Here is a 19520-nt window from a genome sequence, read left to right as displayed (position 1 = left end):
CCCTTCAGCTTGGCGGCTCTCCAAGTGCCCTCTCTGGCACAATGAAGTGTGTAGCTGGGGAGGGAGGGACTTTGGGTTGATGGGGGGGGGGGGGGGGTTGATACAAAGAGGCAGAAGTTTAATCACTGACCTGATCACACTGGATGGATTTATTTCTGGACTCAATTTCCCAGGAGCTCCACTATTCCACACTGGGGAAAATGCCTCTGCTGAAGTTTCTCTAGCTCCAGCTTCGTGAATAAAGATCTATCGCTTTGGAGTTATTCACAGCAGCTCTGTCACTACTGACTCATCTGTCTGCTTCAAGAAAATGTTTGCTGTCCACTTGCTAGCTTTCCATTTCACAAAGCTAAAAGAGGACCAAATAAAAAAGGTAAGATGCAGCGTTAGCTGATTGCTATTTTAAGAACTCTGTTACCCAGATATGGAAGGGTCTGCAGTACGTAATGCAGACCATATAATGGCATTATCCACTAAAACCATTCAGACAAATGGGGTAGGAGGTATTTAGACCTTAAACCACCTGACAAGTGTGAAAATAGGTCTGGTTTTCCCTGCACAGTTAAAGTGCTCTTCCAGTAATACAGCAAATTCTCTTCCAGCAAGGGAAAGTGCTTGAGCTTTACCTGGCATGCCGTGGTAGAGCCCAGAGGACAGAAGGGATGACTGTTGTTGAGTCGCTTTGCAAGTGTAGCATGAATGATGGGATTTCTCAGTCTGAGTGGGAATCGGAAGTCAGTCACATAGCAGGGATAGGGAAAACCCCTCTGGTCTTTGGTCTGGGTCTGCTGAGATTCGGGAGAGATTTCCAACTGGTGTTGGGATTCCTGTGCCTCCTCTCTGGTTATCCAAAACTGGCTAATCACTCTGATGTTTATAGGTGTGACCTTTAATTGCAGTTGGAAAAGCTCGAGATGGCTCAGATCTGAAGCTGTCAGTACTGGGAGTGAGCTGCCTAATGGCTGCTCTTCCCTAATTTACTTTCATGGCCATGCTGAAAAGGGTTTTTGGGCTTATGTCCATCATAAGACCACGTAAGACCTGTAAGCTTCATGGGTCAGAGGTCCTCTGGTTTGTTGACATGTCTCCTGCACGTCCTCTATTTCTGGTGTGTTCACTGAGTGCTGTCAGGTGGCCATTGCTGCCAGGCTTCATCCTCTGATTTTCCAGCCAGGGGCTGGAAAGGTGGGAGGTGGAGCTGTCTGCAGATGCGTGGTGGGAGATCCAAGGTCCTGGAACACAGATCTGCTTTCATCACTGAGCTCATCAGCAAAGTGAGCAGCCCCATGTTCTAATGCCTGTACCCAAAACATAGAGTGACTTGTTCCAAGGAGGACTTCTTTCATTAATTCTCTTTTGGAGAGAGGCATTCCAAGAGAGGTACTGGTATCTCAACAATCAGATGTCTCTGACTCAGTCATAGCCCTTTTATCCCTAGGATTTAATGTGATCAGAAAAAGGCCTCGCTGCCCCTCCCCTTCTGTGAGGAGCTGATCTCTTATCTAGACAGTACTATTTCTTCTTTGTTTTTACTAGGAAAGAGAAAGACCTTGTGGAGCAGTGCTTGGGTGTAGTGGGCTTTGCAGAGAAACATCCAGCTTGTAGCTGAGTGAGGACAGTGGAGTCAAGGGAGCAGAGGAATTCTGGCAAACCCATTTTAAAAATCAAAGTCTTTCTTCGAGGTACAAACCAACCCTTCCTCAAGGCAAGAAACCACATGATCCTCAGAATTCTCTGTTAAGTAGCCTAGGATAGGCTGTACAGAACAGAATTGATTTCTCCCTTATTAGAAAGAAGGAAAGTCTTCCCACCTCCCTCCCCAGGCTTATTTACTCTGTGGTAGCAAAACCAAGAGCCTGCCTGCCATGAAAACAATGCTATTTCCATAAATGAGGCAAGGCACTGTTCCTATGCCATGGGAGGGGGGGGGCAACCAGTTTGGTTTAGCACAGCCTGGCCATTCCCATGTTTACAAGTAAATGGTTATGACAGCAGGGCCTTGGTCTGGTTGTAGATCAGGTTGGAGAGCCAGCAAACTCTCCTGAGCTCTGCCTTATCTAGTTCCTTGGAGAGGGATGTCTGCTCTAATGCTTGTATGTAAACAGAGCGGGGAATGCAATGTCTGTGGGCAGCAGGGAGCTAGTGCATGTTCTCTGCAAACACACATGGCAATTTTTATTGCTCTTAAGAGCTTTTTCCTCCACAGGGATTTCTGTCACAAGGCTATTTGGGCCTGTGTCAGAGGGCATGAATGCTGTATGACTCCAGTCACTGTGTTTTCTCCAAAAAATCAGTAAGGGTACATAGGCTAAGATAATGGATCCTACATTGTGGTGGGGCCTCAAAAAACCCTCAGAGGAAATCACGTGCTTGTGTAGACAAGGGTTACAAACACAAACCTGAATAATGGCCTTTTCAAGGCACAGCTATATCCAAAGGCAGCTGCTGCTCTAGGACAACTGTATTTTAATACTTTCTCCTCTGTGTGTGTTAAGTAAGTGCTGGAGTGACTTTCATGATCCTGGCTCTTTCAGGTGGGTGACCATTTCTGACCATCAATTTAAAATGGGACTGTGAATAGGTAATGAGTTTGTGCCTCGTTAAAACAGGTGGCCAGTCCAAATGGCTGCAGAGACCAATTTATCTACAACCTGCTTTGCCCTCTGTTTAAACAATGCAGCCTTTTAAATCCTGCCATATTGCTGGTGGGACTTGGTTTGTGTCCTTCCAGACCTCCCTGTGTAAATGGGACTGATGAAATGCTCTGAACAGATAAAGCACGCTAGCAACACAGCCCATGGTGCAAGAGCTGAGTGTCTGTAGTAACAAAGCTACTAGAAAAAAAAAGAAAAAAAAATTTTCTTTTCTGTGTTAATCCTTTGTTGTATCCATCTACGTAGTTTCTAGGCCACACTACTTAGAGCCCTGTAGATATGTGCCAGTGCCAGCAGCGTGTGGTCCTTAAGGAAAAAAACCTTTCACTTTGCCCTGATGAAGCTGTTCATAAACACTGATTAACTTCTCTGCCAGTTTATCTGAATGTAACTGCTTCATAGATACTTTTGAATTCTTTTATATTCAACTGGCTACTATTTTGATGTATTCTGTGAGTTACAGACCTTTAATAAAGGGTATTGATTGCACCCAAAAATGTATTTTAGATGTAATCCTAGAATCACAAGAGAATGGAGAGCAGAGCTGGAGTGAGAAAAAGGCTTTGAGTTCCAGCCTGGTGTGCCAACAGAGTTAATTGTCTGTGGAGTGAAGCAGTAGCTGATTAGATGTTTTTGGGTTGTGGCTGACAGGCTTGGCAACTGTTGGCATTTTCTGGACCTGCCTTGGAGAGGTCAGATTCTCACCAGATTGAGCTACTTTGCAGTTCTAGTTCATTACATCTATAGCGGGAGAGGATGTTGTGAAAACAGCTTGTCAGGGTCTCAGGCAAATCTCATGGGCTTACACAGATTGTCAAGTTACTGAGCCGTCAAGAAAAGATGGCCATCTTCTAGGCAGTAATTCACCAAGGCTGCATTAAACGTTTTCCAAACAAAGTTGTTTTAGAAGAGTCAATGTCCTGATGGTGACCTGGAGCTTGCACTGACAGTCAGGAAGCTGCTGAGGTTAGAAATGAAATGAGCAATCAGCAGCTGCCTCTGAGTAACCGCTGCCATCTCTGCAGGTTGACAGGTACCTGTACCACCTGCGCCTCTCCGATGATGCCTTGCTGGATGTGATGGCTCGATTCCAAGCTGAGATGGTGAAGGGCCTGGGCAGAGACACGAACCCCACGGCAACAGTGAAAATGCTGCCCTCATTTGTGCGCTCTCTGCCCGATGGCTCAGGTAAGTCCCCCTGCTCCAGCTCAGCGCTGCTGCTGTAGCAAAATGAGCTGCCAGTACTCACGGCAGACACAGGGCGGCCAGTGGCTCTGGGTTGGTGTCTGTCTCATTGAGAAAGCACATGTGTGTATATTGAGCCTGGGGGAGTGCTGGCAGAGTGATTTTTTTTTCCTGGCGTCAGGTGGATTTTGACCTAATGCTGCTTGTTTGAGGAAAGGACCTAGGAAGTGCTCAGGAACAGCCTCTCCCATCTGTTCTGAGTGCAAGCTGCTCTTGCTGTAGGAGTTGTGGCTGGACATGGCAAGGGCAGCCTCTACAGCTCAGAGCCTGCAATGCAGTGTGGTGTGACCTGGCCTTCTTGAAGCCACAGGGAGGGCAGGATACTGCAGTGAAACCCCTCAAACTGCCAAGTGACAGCAACACGGCATCCTCAGAGCTGTGATCCCCAAACTCCACACTGCTTTTTCTAATTCCCCAAGAAGTGATCCCTTCTGCCCTTCCTTGCCTTCTCCCTTGGGAAAATCTGCTTCTGGGTGGAAGACTACCAGGAAATTGTCTGCTCCTCTTCTTCAGCTGAGACTTGAACAGAGAGGGAGAAAGTGCAGTAGTGCCCTCTGGGAGGATGTGATGTGAGATAGGAACTAAAAGCTCATCTTGTTTGGAGAAGTATGCACATCCAAAATAAGTCCTCCACTGGCTCCTAGCAGTGCAGCCTGACAGAAAATTACATTTTTCCTGGGTTTAACCAAGTTAATTTGTGCAGGACTGTCTGGCCTAGGTCAGGACTCAGCATAAACCAGCTGTGCAGAAAGCTGAAATGTTAGCTTTGTACCTTATTTCCACGTGACTTTATTCCTTCTGATGGTAATTTCTTTGCAGTTAAATGAGGAATAACAGCTTTAATGGCATAAAGAAGGTATCTGAAGGTAAGTCCCTTGAAATGAGGCACATCTGAGAGAAATTATATACAAGCTGACTGAATGGAAGAGGGTGCTCTTCCTTTGCTGCTAGCTTCATCAAAGAGAATGAAGTACTTCCTTAACCCTTGCAGTCTCAGTGACAGTCATTGGTCCTGAGGTTTCATGGGTCTCTGGTGCTGTCCTGGAACAGCAGGGAGCCCCGGAGGCCAGGAGACCTGGAAAATTGTATGTAGTGTCATCAGTGCTTCAAGAGTTGGATGTTTCTCAAGGCCAAAGTTGGACAGTGCTCTTCTGGTCTGCGTGGCCTTTCCAATGTGTCAAGGACATGCTGCAGCATCAAGCTGGGCTGTATCTTATCAACACAATGCCTACTAAGTATCACATTGATTTTTCTGATTTTGCTCTCTTGAAAAATCCTTGTTGGTTATTGTCTTGTTTTGAAAGATAGGTGTCTGCTAAGAAAGGCAGGAGCCTCTCTTTGAAATGGAGAATGTAAACCCCCTCCCTCCAAATTATTATAATTTTGAAATTATGGGGCTCTCAGGCAAAGATATGGGAATAGGAATAACAGTTCTTTACTAGGAAAATTTAAATAGAAATACAGTATTACAAAGAGCAAACCCAAAGCACTGACAAGGTCAGAATACAACCTGACACCCCATCAGTCAGTCAGGGTGTTGGTAGCAGTCCCATTAAATGGTGGTTGCAGTCCTCCTGCAATGGCAGATGTGGTTCAGTTTAAGCAGTGCTCCTGTAGAATGGTGCAGTTTTCCTCCAAAGGTCCAGCGATGATGTGGAAAAGTTCAGTATTTCTCTAGAATCCAGTGGAAATAGCCTGCTTTGGTGTTCCAAATCTCAGATTTTACCTGGGTGGGCATTGCTTGGCTCCTCCCCCTGGGTGGAGCATCTCCCAATGGGATGATGTAATTTTATCAGTCATGCACTGGGACTCAGTGGCCCATTAACAGGAGATATCTGCCTGGGGGAAGGATGGGTTATGGAAAAGATAAAGAACACTGCCTCACCTGGTTTAATCACATGGCACATTAGCAGAGAATATCTCCCTCTGGAAATAAAGATCACTGTGCCACCTGGCTTCAACAGATGGTGATAGAACACATACTTTTGGTCACATCCTGGGTTACAACCTAAGACAGTTATATTGCTTCCACACAGGTTAAAACTTCCAGCAGGTTTAAACAGCTCAAATTTGGATGGTTTTTCCCCATTTGCAATAGTAATTAACTTTGGGATTTTTTTTTCCTTGTGCCCTCAGTGTTGCTGCCTGACACAACTCATATAGAGCATCTTCTGTTTTTCATTGTTTAGGGATTAATGGTCTGACTAATGTCACGGTTTACTGAGTAACCCAGTCTCTCTCCTCACCTTTGATAGCTGACCATGGTATTTATTACAGGTAGAATTTCCTGCTTCCTTCCCTTTCAGGACAAGATTTAATAAAATTTAATCACATGTTTGGACTATGGAACAAAGATCATGCAAGGCTAGGCACATACCACTGTGTTTTCCTTTTGGGAAGGGCATTTTCCTGTGTGTGGGATAAACAATTGTTTTATTGTAGCAGTGAGACCAAACTGTCCTTCCATCTGAGGTTTGCTGCTGGAATTGTATGTGTCTGAGCAAGCCTGTGAAATAAAATGGTACTTTCACAGAAACACAAAAAAAAACCACTTGAAAAGGATGGTGTTGGCTGACTTTGGGCAGTAAATTAGCTTTGCCCCACTTGGAATATGACTTCTGCAGTAGAGCTGAGTCTTAACATATGCCTGCAAATCCTGCATCCTCTACTGGATACAGGTAAAGGTCTCACATTCTGATTGTCCCACATTTCAGGTGACAGTTTTGCAGACACTATGTGCTCTGGTTGGCTTTGCAGTTGCTTTGGGCCTTGCTTGCTGAAAAGCTCATCCTTCTGCAGCTTGACAATATGCTGCTGTGGAAGGAGCAGGGTGGACAAACCCAAACTGCCAAATAAAAATGGAATTAGCTATGACACAGCAAGCTAAAAGGGGAGACCTGCTAGCCTTGCTTAGGGTTTCCAGCTGTCGGTCTTTTTGATGCTCCCAGGATTATAGGAGAAGGATCTGCCTTGGCGGGGCAGGAGAGGCTGTGGCTGAGGGAGGGCCCTGGGCTGTGGCCATCAGCCTGGCACCTGAGCCACGCTTGGTGGCCATCCCCAGTGATGGTTGCCCGCTTGTGTTGCAGAGAAGGGTGACTTCCTTGCTGTGGACCTCGGTGGCTCCCAGTTCCGTGCTCACCGGGTGAAGGTGTTTGATGACGGGAGGCAGAGCAGCCAGCTGGAGAGCAAGTTTTACCCCACACACAAGGAGGTCACACAGGGGAACGGAGCCGAGGTAGGGCACTCCTGTGCTGCTGCTGTGCTGGAGCTCCTGCCTGCAGGACACAGCCCAACTGGCCTCTCTTTTTGGGCAGCTCTTTGATTATGTTGCTGACTGCCTGTCAGACTTCATGGAGACCAAAAACCTGAAGCATAAGAAGTTGCCTCTTGGCTTTACGTTTTCTTTTCCATGCAAACAGACCAAATTGGAAGAGGTAAGATGCATAAAGAAATACTCTTGTCAAGCCGAGCTCCTTGCAGAATCTGGAGAAGCTGTTGAATGTGGGTGTTACCCTGTGGCTTTTATGTGGGGTCATGTTTACATAGCTCTCTGAAGGGAGGCATGGGTGACTTCCAGCATTTAACTAGACTTGACTACCATTCCACCATTCATTTCTCATCTCAAGGCAGCATGATCTTTAAGCAAAAGCTATTTTATTGCTTTATCAGTACCCAATTCCACAGGAACCATGTGCCCCTGTATTAACACTGCTAGAAATAGACTTCTGTGTCCTGAAGCATCTTTATTTTTTTGATCACTCTCAGGTTTTTTTTATTTATTTACAGTTGATTCTGAATAGGAAATACCTGTAGCTGAGCTGCTTGAGACACCTCTTGGGGAAATGAAGGGCTGGTTGCAGTTATTTTGTGTTCTCTCATTCTAGCCTCTCTTATTTCTAGAAGTCTTTGGGTTCATTCCAGTCCTGCAAATGCTTTTTCCTTAATGCTTTTAGATTGTGGTTGGCATAGGAAAGCCACATGTGCATTAAATGAAGTACAGGGAGAAACATTTACAGAATTGAGACTTTATGACTGTAACTTTTTAGTTGTGTTGGTACTTACAGGCTTACTTCAAGTTTAGATGTTCTGGTCTGACTTGTTTTTGCTCAGTTTTAACATGTGGAGAGACATAGTGGACTTCTCCACACTCTTTAGTCTTGCCTGGCTTTGTGGTTTGTGTGCTTTTGGGTCACTGCACTGTTGCTTTTCAGGGGGTTCTTCTAGCATGGACAAAACACTTCAGGGTCAGAGGAGTTCAGGACACAGACGTGGTCAGCTCTCTGCGCAAGGCCCTCCAGAAGCACAAGGCAAGTTCTGTAGCTGCAGGGGCTGAAGAAGCTGAGTGGCCTCAGTAATTTCACTCAGTAATTTTACACACTGTGTTTCACAGCCTGGCTTGTGGGATGAAGGTTGGTAGGGAGAAACTGTCATCTCAGATTGGCACACTTAACTCTCTCAGGGCTTGCCTGTCCACCTCAGTCCGTAGGATGGAACCATTGATCACAATTTTTAAGGTCAGCAGTAAGACGTGACTAAATCTGCCCTTGAACTATCATCTAGCTTTTGAATAACGCTGTTTTTAAATACTTTGGAAAGCCTTGCTTTTCATGTTTGGTGCTATTGGTAACACCAGCCAGGAGATACAAGGCATCTTTCCATATCTTGATGACTTTGTAAGGAGGAAGCTGCACAGCCTTGATGGAAGGACTTTCTACCTGAGTGTGGTATTGCTGCACAGCTGTAGCTGCATTTATGTGTGTTTTCTGTCCCATTTGGTGGGCTCTGCTCAGGAGGTAGGATGTTATCCTTTCACACAGCCTGTCAGCACAGCATCCCAACACTCACACCAATAACATGTCACACTTCTGGCAAATGAGGTGGTGTTGGGGGAAAAAAAAATCCTTCAAGCAAAGAGGCTGGTGGGACACCTGAGGATTCAGAGATATTTGTAACTTTACAGGGCTGTGGGAAGAGTGATGTAAAAGGAAGTAGTGTCTTCCAACCCAGGAGTTTTCCTGAATGAGGCCTTCAAAATACAACCCAGGGAGTATGCCTGCATGCCTATGCTTTATCACACAGGAGGCCTTCTGAGCTTTTTTCCCTGATAATCATTCATCTTTATGCTATTAGGACATAGATGTTGATGTTTTGGCACTGGTCAATGACACGGTGGGAACCATGATGACTTGTGGATATGATGACCAGCGCTGTGAAGTTGGACTCATAATTGGTAATTTTTTCTGTTCACCATGAAGGGGTTTTTTCCATCTCATTTGTTGCATCACTGCAAATATGAAGCAGGAGGGAGTTTCACAATACAGGAAAGAGCAGAAAGAAAATGGAAAAAACAGTGGTTGGATTTTCAAGCCTGGCTGCCTTCTGTAAAGCAGCTGCTTTTATGCTGATCACATTGCCATCAAACACCAGACCCCATTTTGTCTGGGCTCAGTTGTGACCAGCATACTAAACTTTTCTGCTGACTGTCTAGAAAATTACTGTGTCTGTCCAGAGAAAGCTGAATTCCCCTCACGTCTGGTAGTTAGTACCAGCTATGCTTTCCAGAGTTTCTCCATTTCATGCACCATGATGCCTTTTATTAGGCGCACAGAAGTACATTTGAAAAAGGGAAAAAAAAAGTTTTTAAACAAGTCATGCCTTGGAATAATTTCAGTGGGGTTTTTTTCATTCACTGTGAAATGGTGATTTCACAGGTGCAGGTGGCCTATATTAGCATCCTGTGCCACAGTGTTATTTGTATTTTCTTCCAAAGACAATATACTGACTTATTACCAAAGATGTGGAACAAACAGTAGTTTATCCAATACCCACAGGGACTGGCACCAATGCTTGCTACATGGAGGAGATGAGGCACATCAGCCTGGTGGAAGGGGATGAAGGCAGGATGTGCATCAACACAGAATGGGGGGCCTTTGGAGATGACGGTGCTTTGGATGACCTCCGCACTGAGTTTGATCGGGAGCTGGATCTGGGATCTCTCAATCCTGGAAAACAATTGTAAGTGAATCCCTGACTGACTTGCAGCCCGAGTTCTCAGAGTGCTTTTCCAGTGTTTGCCAAGAGCCTCTTTGGAACAGGAATTCTCTTAAGTGAACCTGAGATGACTCGATGCTGGTTCTGTCTAATCCAGATCTTTCCCTTCTGGGAAGGGCGAGCACCTTCCACACCTCCCTGCCTCTGGACCAGGGATTGCTGCTACGGTTGCTCATGTGTTGTTAAAACCAGGCGGTGGCCCTGGTGTGATTCTGTGGAGGGCTAAAGAGAGGTGCTGGTGAACACCTGAAATCTTTCCTGTGCTCTATTCCAGGTTTGAGAAGATGATCAGCAGCCTGTATTTGGGGGAACTTGTAAGACTGATTCTCCTAAAAATGACAAAGGAAGGTCTGCTCTTCAATGGGAAAGTGTCAACAGCTCTGCTTACTAAGGGCAAGATTGAAATGAAACACGTGTCTGCAATGGAAAAGTAAGAACTTGTAAGGGTAGCCACTCTCAAAGTTAGTCTTTCACTAGCACAGCAGTGATAATGAAAGTGTAATTAAAATCTGTGGGTGCTGGGAACAATGCTGGACTGTTCATCTTGATTTTGCTTTTGCCTAGGAGAGAAGTTGACCTTTCTGTAAGTAGGAATGGGTGTAAGATAGTTTTAGCAAAGTACCACAGTAGCAAGTGTATTGGTAAACATCCCAGATTCAGGTTGTTTAAATAGCCCCTCTCGGGGCCTGAGTGTGTGAGATGATTGCTGCAGTTTTCAGTCTCTCTGATGTGGGAATACTGGGGCTGTGGAGATTATAGTTCAGATAATGGATGACTGCGTGGAAAACTTGGATTCTGGTGTTTTGAAGAGGAATTCTGGTCCTAACTGTCACTCCAGGAATTATTTTCTTTGACGTATTGAGTGAAGCTGTATATCAATTCTTGTGCTCTTCTTCTTTGGACTGTTTTATCACATTCTCTTCTTGACTAGCTGATTGGTCTCACCAAATGCTGAACCCCAGGAAGCAGCCTGTCTTCCCCTGGGTACCTTTGGGAATGCTGTGGGGAAACACATCACTGGTTAATGTGAACCAACTATGATGCTGTTTGATAGGTTGTGCCCTGGTCTCCTCTCATTTCTTCTTGAGCCAGGGTATTGATTTACACGTTTCTGCATTTGGTGGAGTATCCCTTTGTTTTGGGGTTAGGTACAAGGAAGGTCTGAGCAACACAAAAGAGATCCTTATGGAGCTGAACCTGTTTCCCTCTGAGGAGGACTGCGTTGCTGTTCAGCACGTCTGCACCATCGTTTCCTTCCGCTCGGCCAACCTCTGTGCCGCCGCCTTGGCAGCCATCCTGACCCGGCTCAGGGAGAACAAAAAGCTGCTGAGGATGCGAACCACTGTTGGGATTGATGGGGGACTCTACAAAACCCACCCCAAGTGAGTAACTAAAGAGGGTTTGATAATTGTTGCTGTTGCTAAGAGTCTCCATCTGCATGTGTGTGGCCTTTCAGAGAGCTGCCAGTTTTGCTTCAGCTTTGGGGTGAGGTCTGACTGACTTGGTTATTGCAGAGCTGTCCCAGGAGCTTTAGAATTTGGAGTGGGTTGGGACAAACATGACCCCTGGAATAATGGTGTTGGAGGAAATGCAGTTGATTTCTCAAGTGACTCCTGGGCCTCTATGACGCTTGCAGTTCACTGTGGATTTTTTCTGTTCCTTTGTTCTTTCGTTCTTTTCATTCTTTCATTCTTTCTTCCCTTCCCTCTCCCTCCACACCTTCCCTCTCCCTCCATACCTTCCCTCTCCCTCCACACCTTCCCTCTCCCTCCACACCTTCCCTCTCCCTCCACACCTTCCCTCTCCCTCCACACCTTCCCTCTCCCTCCACACCTTCCCTCTCCCTCCACACCTTCCCTCTCCCTCCACACCTTCCCTCTCCCTCCACACCTTCCCTCTCCCTCCACACCTTCCCTCTCCCTCCACACCTTCCCTCTCCCTCCACACCTTCCCTCTCCCTCCACACCTTCCCTCTCCCTCCACACCTTCCCTCTCCCTCCACACCTTCCCTGTTTTCGAACCTGTGCTTTCCCAAACCGACAACTTCCTCCAACTCCTCTCCTAAACTGCTCGGAGCTCTGATTGCAGGTGGAGACGAAAGGCCCTGCGGGAGCCTGAAGAAACCTCTGTGTCCTTGCCAGGTATGCCAAGCGCCTGCACAAGGTGGTGAGGAGGCTGGTGCCCACGTGCGACGTGCGGTTCCTGCTGTCGGAGGGCGGCAGCGGCCGGGGGGCCGCCGTGGTCACGGCCGTGGCACGCAGGTTGGCTGCCCAGCGCCGCCGCGTCGACGCCGCGCTCGCGCCCTTCCTGCTGCCCCCGGGCACCCTCCGAGAGGTGAGGGACAAAATGAGGGCTGAGCTGGAGTACGGGCTCAAGAGGGAGACGCAAGCCAAGGCCACCGTGAAGATGCTGCCCACGTACGTCTGTGGGACGCCAGATGGAACAGGTGAAGTTGGTTCCTGATAACCTGGAGGTGGTTCAGCAAAGTTGCTTGTCTGTTTTTTTTTTGGGGGGGGAAGGTGGGGGGGTACAGGGAATGTGCTAATTAATTTGGCACATGCCGGGGAGATTTATGTTGTCAAACTGGTGCTTCCTGCTCTATGTTATCTGTTATCTTCAGCCCCATGCTGATTTATCCCCATGGATAAATCAAGCGTGCTGTTGTCGGTACGTCATTCTGACTGTCAAATGTGCTGCTAGAAGTATCAAAACAAAATACTTTTCTTCTCCTTCAGAGAAAGGGAAGTTCCTCGCCCTCGATCTTGGTGGCACAAATTTCAGGGTTCTGCTGGTCAAAATCAAAAGCGGGAGAAAAAGATCAGTGCAAATGTATAACAAAATCTTTGCTATTCCTTTGGAGATCATGCAAGGGACAGGAGAAGAGGTAATCTGAAATGACTGTCTAACTGATCCATCCAAGGCCTTTTGTATGGGATTACTTGTGAGATTTATATGCTTCTTCTTTCCTTCCAGCTCTTTGACCATATTGTCCAGTGCATAGCTGAGTTTCTGGAGTATATGGGGATTAAAGGTGCTCGGCTTCCTCTGGGCTTCACCTTCTCCTTCCCCTGCAGGCAAGCCAGCATTGACAAGGTAAGAAGTGCAGCACAGAATGGGTCACATGGCAGCTCTGCATCTGCTTGGTACATGACATCATTTTGGGCAAGGGTGACTTGTTGTTTTGAAGAATTTATGACTTTGCTTTGCAAATTAGTTGTGTTTCATGAGAAAGTTACCATCCTGTGTTACTGCTCTGCCTGTGGGAGGCGGAACTTTCACTTCTCTCTGGTAAGTGGTGGACATGATTTGCTTTTGTTCTATAAAGATTAAGCCCTCATTACAGCAAGATGAAGTGCATATTTTTAATAACCCAAGAATATTTTTAATAACCCAGGAATCTTCTTATGCTGCTTTAACTCTTCTGTGATAAGAGACACCAAATGGCTCCTTCTGCTTGCTAAGGTACAATCCCAGGTTTTTTTTCCAAGCTGTGCTGCACTATAACTTCTGCACTATATTAGCTTCTTTTTGTTGAGTGTCAGTGGACAGACCTGAACTCACTTGTTCAGCTTGGAAGAGTTGGCTTTTTGATGGATATCTTTTATCTTTTCAGATGTTATGTAAGAAAAGATTATTTTTATGAATTTCCAAGAGGGGCAGGGAATGTTGTGCTGCTTAGTTCCAGTCATATATGTAGGATATTGGAGAAATGAGAGTCTGCTATTTTATTGAATGTTTTTATGTCCTGATGGGGTTCACAATAGCTTTTAAGCCTGGAAGCTAGTCTGCTCTATCTCAGTTTTCAGCTCACAGCTGAGAATAAAGCAGTAGGACTTGGCCTTTTGTGGAGATATTAATTCATATGCATTCTAAACCCACAGCATAGCATTTAAGTCTTGGCAAATTATTAGGAAGCAAATTGCAGTGTTGGGGGCAAACTGAGACACATGTGTGTCAGGGTTCCATAATATGTTGCTCTGTGTGTTTGGTCTTTTACTGTACTGCTAGAACTTCAGGATGTTTCTTAGTATCAGCTTTTCCTCCCAGTTGTCTTCTACTAGTTTTTCCTTTTTTCTTATTTGGACAGACAGTCTAGAGCTACTTAGGGAGTGTAAAGCTAATTACTTTATCTGACTTGAAAATCAACTTTTGTCAGGCCAGGTCATTGTCTGAAAAGAAGCAAATTCATATTTCCTGGAGTTGTGAGATCATACCAAATATCCTTCAGTGAATGAACTAAAAATTAACAGTAGATGTTCATTAATGTTTGATGGGTGCTTAGTGATTTACGGCAATAGTAGTTTTTTTTGCAGTCTTTCCCTCAGAGGTAATAGAATGCACAGGAGGTGAGATGATGTTTTCTAAATGAGATTTAGAAGGTACTGAGTGCAGTGCCTTGATAAAAAGCTGAGTAAACTTGGAGCCACTGTCATCAGCAGATGAGTAACAAAGATTCACGTGCACAACCTGCACTGGACACCCACAGTAACCTGTCCAGGGAAATACATTATTTGGGAAAAAAAAATGGAAAAAAAAAAAAGCATTGGGGTGGGAGGCAAGAAAAAGCTGATGCTTGCAATGTACAGTCTGCTCTTTGTTTGCACTTATGACTTTCTTTCTTTTCTGTTTCAGGGAACACTTGTGGGATGGACAAAAGGATTCAAGGCAACAGACTGTGAGGGGGAAGATGTTGTTGATATGCTAAGAGAGGCCATCAGGAGAAGAAATGTGAGCTATTTTTTTCTGCTCATTTCGGTGTATTTAATGCACCCTCATTCTTCCTCTGGCATTCCTGACTACTGATTGTGACTCATGTTTTAGGAGTTTGACTTGGACATTGTAGCAGTGGTGAATGACACTGTTGGGACCATGATGACTTGTGGATATGAGGATCCAAACTGTGAGATTGGCCTTATTGCAGGTACAGTGATGGTCAAGTGACCACTGTGAGAATGAAGCACCTATGCAGAGCTGGGCTTTGGGATCTCTAAACCAGCACCTTTTATCTGAGTTTGATATATGATGTTATTAGTTGCTTGGGGTTCTTGGCAGATTTGTGTGGTATTCAGCAGGAAACTTAACATCTTTAGCAGATAAGTCCCTGAACCTGTTGGACTTTTGATCATATCTCTGATGGTGCCAAACAAGTGTAGTCAGGGTAAAAAAATGCAAGCAGAGAGAGCATGAATTCTTGTTTTGACAAGTGCATTTTATAGTTACTGTGTAGCCAGGTCATAGACCATGGAACAAGAAAATATTATTAAAAAATCTGAATGAATTGGGCTTTTTTAGGTTCCCCGAAGTTTTGATCCAGAAATATGTCTAAGCATAGAATCATAGAATGGCCTATGTTGGAAGGGATTTTGAAATTTGAGATATGGCAAAGAGAACTTTAAGATGAACACTGCAATCATCTTCCATAAGTTTCTGGTGCTGCTTCACTTTTCCAGCTGAAGTCTTGTAATTTCTTCCCTTCTAGGAACAGGCAGCAATGTTTGCTACATGGAGGACATGAAAAACATAGAAATAGTGGAAGGGAATGAAGGAAAAATGTGCATTAATACAGAATGGGGAGCGTTTGGTGACAATGGCTGCATTGATCACATCAGGACAAAATATGATATAGAAGTAGATGAAGGCTCACTAAACCCAGGGAAACAGAGGTAAACATGGTGGTCCTGATGCCAAGAGCCTCATGAAGTCAGTCTTCAAGTGACACTGGCTGCCTTTAAAAATGTGCATAATAAATGAATAATCCAAGGAAATTTTAATATTGCATTTCTTTCATTGCTTGGTAAGTAACCTAGCTATAAAAAAAACAAAAAAACAAAAAAAACAAAGATGTACGTTTTTACCACAGGACTGTTTTCAAGATTTCCCTGCAAAGTCTAGGCCGGGCTTTGTTCCTCCTAGGAACAAAGGGTGATGTTTTCAAAGGCAAAATACAACTCAAGCAAGACCATAAGCTGAACTTGACTGTTCTTTGTTGGGTCAAGACAGTATTGATTAGGTGTGACTCACTGGTGAAGGCATGCAGGGACAGGGAGGAGTTTCACTTGAGTGTGGACTCTGGCTTCATATTCTGTTTAATATTGCAAGGGCTTTTTACAGCTTCTGTTACCATTTGGCATAGGTATATATATTGTAATTAATGTTTGCACTTGAAGTCAATGCAACAGATTTTTGCTGATTGAAAAATGGAGTTTAATGGCTACTGCTCTGCAAGCTTGGACTGCTTTTTTTGGAGTTCGTGGGGCATGTGCATACCACTCATGCTGAACAGAGCCTTCTCTTTAAATGAACATTTTTATTCCTCTTTTGACCCAACAGGTATGAAAAAATGACCAGTGGAATGTACCTAGGTGAAATAGTAAGGCAAATCTTGATTGACTTAACCAAACAAGGGCTGCTGTTCAGAGGACACATTTCGGAATCACTCAGGAAAAGAGGCATATTTGAAACAAAATTTCTGTCTCAGATTGAGAGGTAAAGTTGTTAGATTTACATGGATTTACATAGGTTTAAAGTCCTCTGGGACACCTAGAAAACAGTCTTTTGCAAGGGTGTGGAGCCCTTTCCTTCAAGAAGTCAATTAAGTCATAGTTTTCTTCTTTGTGCATTCCTCACCTTCCAGAATAACAATTAAAAATTAAGTGACTGGGGGAGTTACAGAATTGTTTTGTAATTATATGAATAATTATTTCCTGTCCACACAACTGGGTTATCTCAGATGCCTTAGTCATCAAACTGCTTCATGTGGGACTTAAAATCCTGCTTAAGAAAGTGAGAAGTCAGTGAATATGTGCTTAGCTATAATATATTCTGTGCCTGACTGCAATGGTCTCTAGGTTGTTTGAAGCTCTTTCTGCTGTGGTAATCCCTGAAAGGAGTGTCTCAGCCTTGAGATCTAAAGTAATAGATCCCAGGATCACAGCTGATCTGGCTCTGCTCCCTCATGGCTTTGGGAGTTACTGTTCATACCTAGGAGATGCAGCCTAACATGGCAAAGGGCATGGCAGGAGCAACTTTTCCATCTGAATTCAGACAGAATTCAGCCTTAAAAGAGCTGAAATGGCCCCCTTTCCTTTGGGCCACATGTGTGTGAGCTCTGGAGCTTTCCCTAACACCCCTGCTGCTCCGTGTGCTTCCCCGTGCGCAGTGACCGGCTCGCCCTCCTCCAAGTGCGGCACATCCTGCAGCAGCTGGGCCTGGACAGCACCTGTGAGGACAGCATCATTGTCAAGGAGGTGTGTGGAGTTGTTTCCAGAAGAGCTGCCCGGCTCTGTGGGGCAGGGCTGGCTGCTATTGTGGAGAAGAAGAGGGAGAACCGAGGTGTGGAGCGCTTGCAAATCACCGTTGGAGTAGATGGGACTCTGTACAAGCTCCATCCACAGTGAGTGCCACTTCCCTTTGCTGTTGGCTCGTTTGCACTGTGAAAACATACCAAGCTTTCTGCTGAGATGATTAAAAACACATTTCCCTGCATTTTGTCATTTGCCTTTCATAGCCGTAGGATCTTAAAATGTAAAGTCAGCTCCAGTTACCACTGGGAGGCTCTTTTCTCCGGGTTGTTGAGTGAACCTCACACTTACTTTCCAGTGTTTTGGCAGATTTCTACAATATATGAGTCTCCCAGATGGGAAGCTGTCTTGAGTTTTTGGAGTTGGGTCAGTATTCTATGAGCAAGGTCTAGAAATAGATGCATTAACTTTTGAGCTGGGAGAAGAGAATCTTCTTAATGATCTCTGGGGATGTGGGCAGTGTGTAGCAAGCATCATGCTGAACAAAACTCAAGTGGAGAGATAAAAATTAGAATCTGTTTGTGTACAGAAATCTCTTTCATGAACAGGAGAAAAAGTAAAAGAAAGCAATGGTTGAGGTTATGGTTCCTTGCTTATAGGTGAATCCAAAGATCTCAGACCAGAAAGCAGCTTCTGAAATGTTTTTTTCTTCTCTCCATTTCCCTTTCAGTTTTTCCACGGTCCTGCAGGAAACCGTGAAGGAGCTGGCACCTCAGTGTGATGTGACTTTCATGCTTTCTGAAGATGGAAGTGGGAAGGGAGCTGCCCTCATTACTGCAGTTGCAAAAAGATTGCATAATGTTGGACAGAAGTAGAAATGAGTGGTCAAGTAATTTCAGCCCTGCCAGGCGTGTGCAGTAGGGATTTGCTGAGTGGTGATTCAGGATAGCTTTGCCAGACACCAGTACACAGGTACCTTTTTTGGGGGGGAGCAGCTGATTTTGGCCAACAAAGATTGTGGATTTTTGTCCTTGGGTAATTTGGATTAGGTGTTTCTGCTCCCTGCTGGCATTATGTCTCGGCATACCACAGTCTACTCAGTTCTGTACTTCCTGCCATGGATCTCTAATGCACATGGGAGAGTGAAAACAAACCAAACCAAACAAAATGTTCCTTTTTACAACATCTTAATTAAGCTACTGCACCACAACCGAGTTCATCACCAGTTTCTTAGGATTAGTGTGCTTAGTTTTGTCTTGGCCTACCTCAAAGAATATTGAGATTCTGATGTTGCATCTTACCTAGTGGGTGTATTTGTTCAGTGCTTCACAGGTTTTACAATAAATTTACAGCTGAAATAAATTAATGGACTTTGGTCAGTGATGCTCTCCCCCCAACTGCTGCACTGGTTTCAGGTGTAATGTAAAGGAAAAAAAATGTGATTCCACAGAATATCACTTTGTGTCAAAATAAGTCAGTGCATCTGAGTCACATAAAGCCAAAGCAATGCTGGATGGATTCTGACTGTGACTGATTCTTTTGGTACTGAATGAAAGAGAGAATGTAGAAGGAGCTGCAATGTGTGTGTCAGGGCTACATAGAGGGTATCAAACAGGCCTCCAAAATTGCTGTTTAGAGGGGAAAAAAAATTCACCTGAATTTCTGAAAGTCTACTCTTTGTTTTCCCTCTGTTATCTTCTTGCATATTCCTGAGAGAATGGTTTCCATTTTGTGCAAAGGACTTTATCCTTGGTTTTCATTTTCTGTTGCCTGCTGCTCTGCCTGTTTGTAGTCTGCTTGTAAATAAACCTGTGCTGTTGTGAACCTTTGCTTCTCTGTCCAGTGCATCTTCTGAGCTGTGGGAAGAACATGCAGGCAAGTGGGAGCTTTCTTAAAACCTAAACCTTTCTTTAAATCTAAATCTGTAAGAGTATTCAGCAGCACTTCAGTGATTGTAAAGGCTGTTTGTAGACAGAACTCATGACCTTGTGTGACCAAATGTCCCTCACCTGATTTACCCAGAACAAACCAAAACAATAATATGGTACAGAGAAGCAGCAAACCTGTGTCCTGCCTGTTCCCAAGTATTCCTATCTCTTTTAATCCTCTCTTTGTGGGTATTTGTTTCCTTGTGGGCTGACAGCAGAAAGTGGGGCCAAGAAATGTGCTTTAAGCCTAGGTAGGTCAAAAAATAACTGTGGTGCAGGGGGATAAGCAGTTTGCTTTATGTAATAATCTGTAACAAGGCTGCCACGGGGTTTAAATTTAGCAATCACAAATTCAAAATTGGAAGCTACAGACTTTTGCTGTTTTGTAGGGTTTTTTTTTT

At 44.7% G+C, this 19520-nt stretch overlaps 1 protein-coding gene across 2 annotated transcripts; it reads left to right on the top strand.

Moving 5' to 3' along the window:
* Positions 1-310: 310 nt before the first annotated feature.
* LOC134046294 (hexokinase HKDC1-like) lies at positions 311-18382 on the top strand. 2 transcript variants are annotated; one of them, XM_062496629.1, is made up of 18 exons: positions 311-373; positions 3680-3842; positions 6986-7134; positions 7214-7333; positions 8111-8206; positions 9030-9129; positions 9731-9914; positions 10225-10380; positions 11099-11332; positions 12092-12396; positions 12686-12834; positions 12924-13043; positions 14583-14678; positions 14772-14871; positions 15430-15613; positions 16281-16436; positions 17110-17343; positions 17922-18382. In XM_062496629.1, exons 1-18 carry the CDS (start codon positions 311-313, stop codon positions 18064-18066), a joined length of 2754 nt encoding a protein of 917 aa, XP_062352613.1. In that variant the 3' UTR covers positions 18067-18382. The 2 variants fall into 2 exon arrangements, with proteins under 2 accessions (XP_062352613.1, XP_062352614.1); XM_062496630.1 differs by lacking the exon at positions 8111-8206.
* Positions 18383-19520: the final 1138 nt, after the last annotated feature.

This window comes from Cinclus cinclus, chromosome 7 (genome assembly GCF_963662255.1).
Source record: "Cinclus cinclus chromosome 7, bCinCin1.1, whole genome shotgun sequence".
In the NCBI taxonomy this organism is placed as follows: Eukaryota; Metazoa; Chordata; class Aves; order Passeriformes; family Cinclidae; genus Cinclus; species Cinclus cinclus.
The sequence above is the reverse complement of the archived record's forward strand: the minus strand, read 5'-3'. Positions and strand labels throughout refer to the sequence as shown.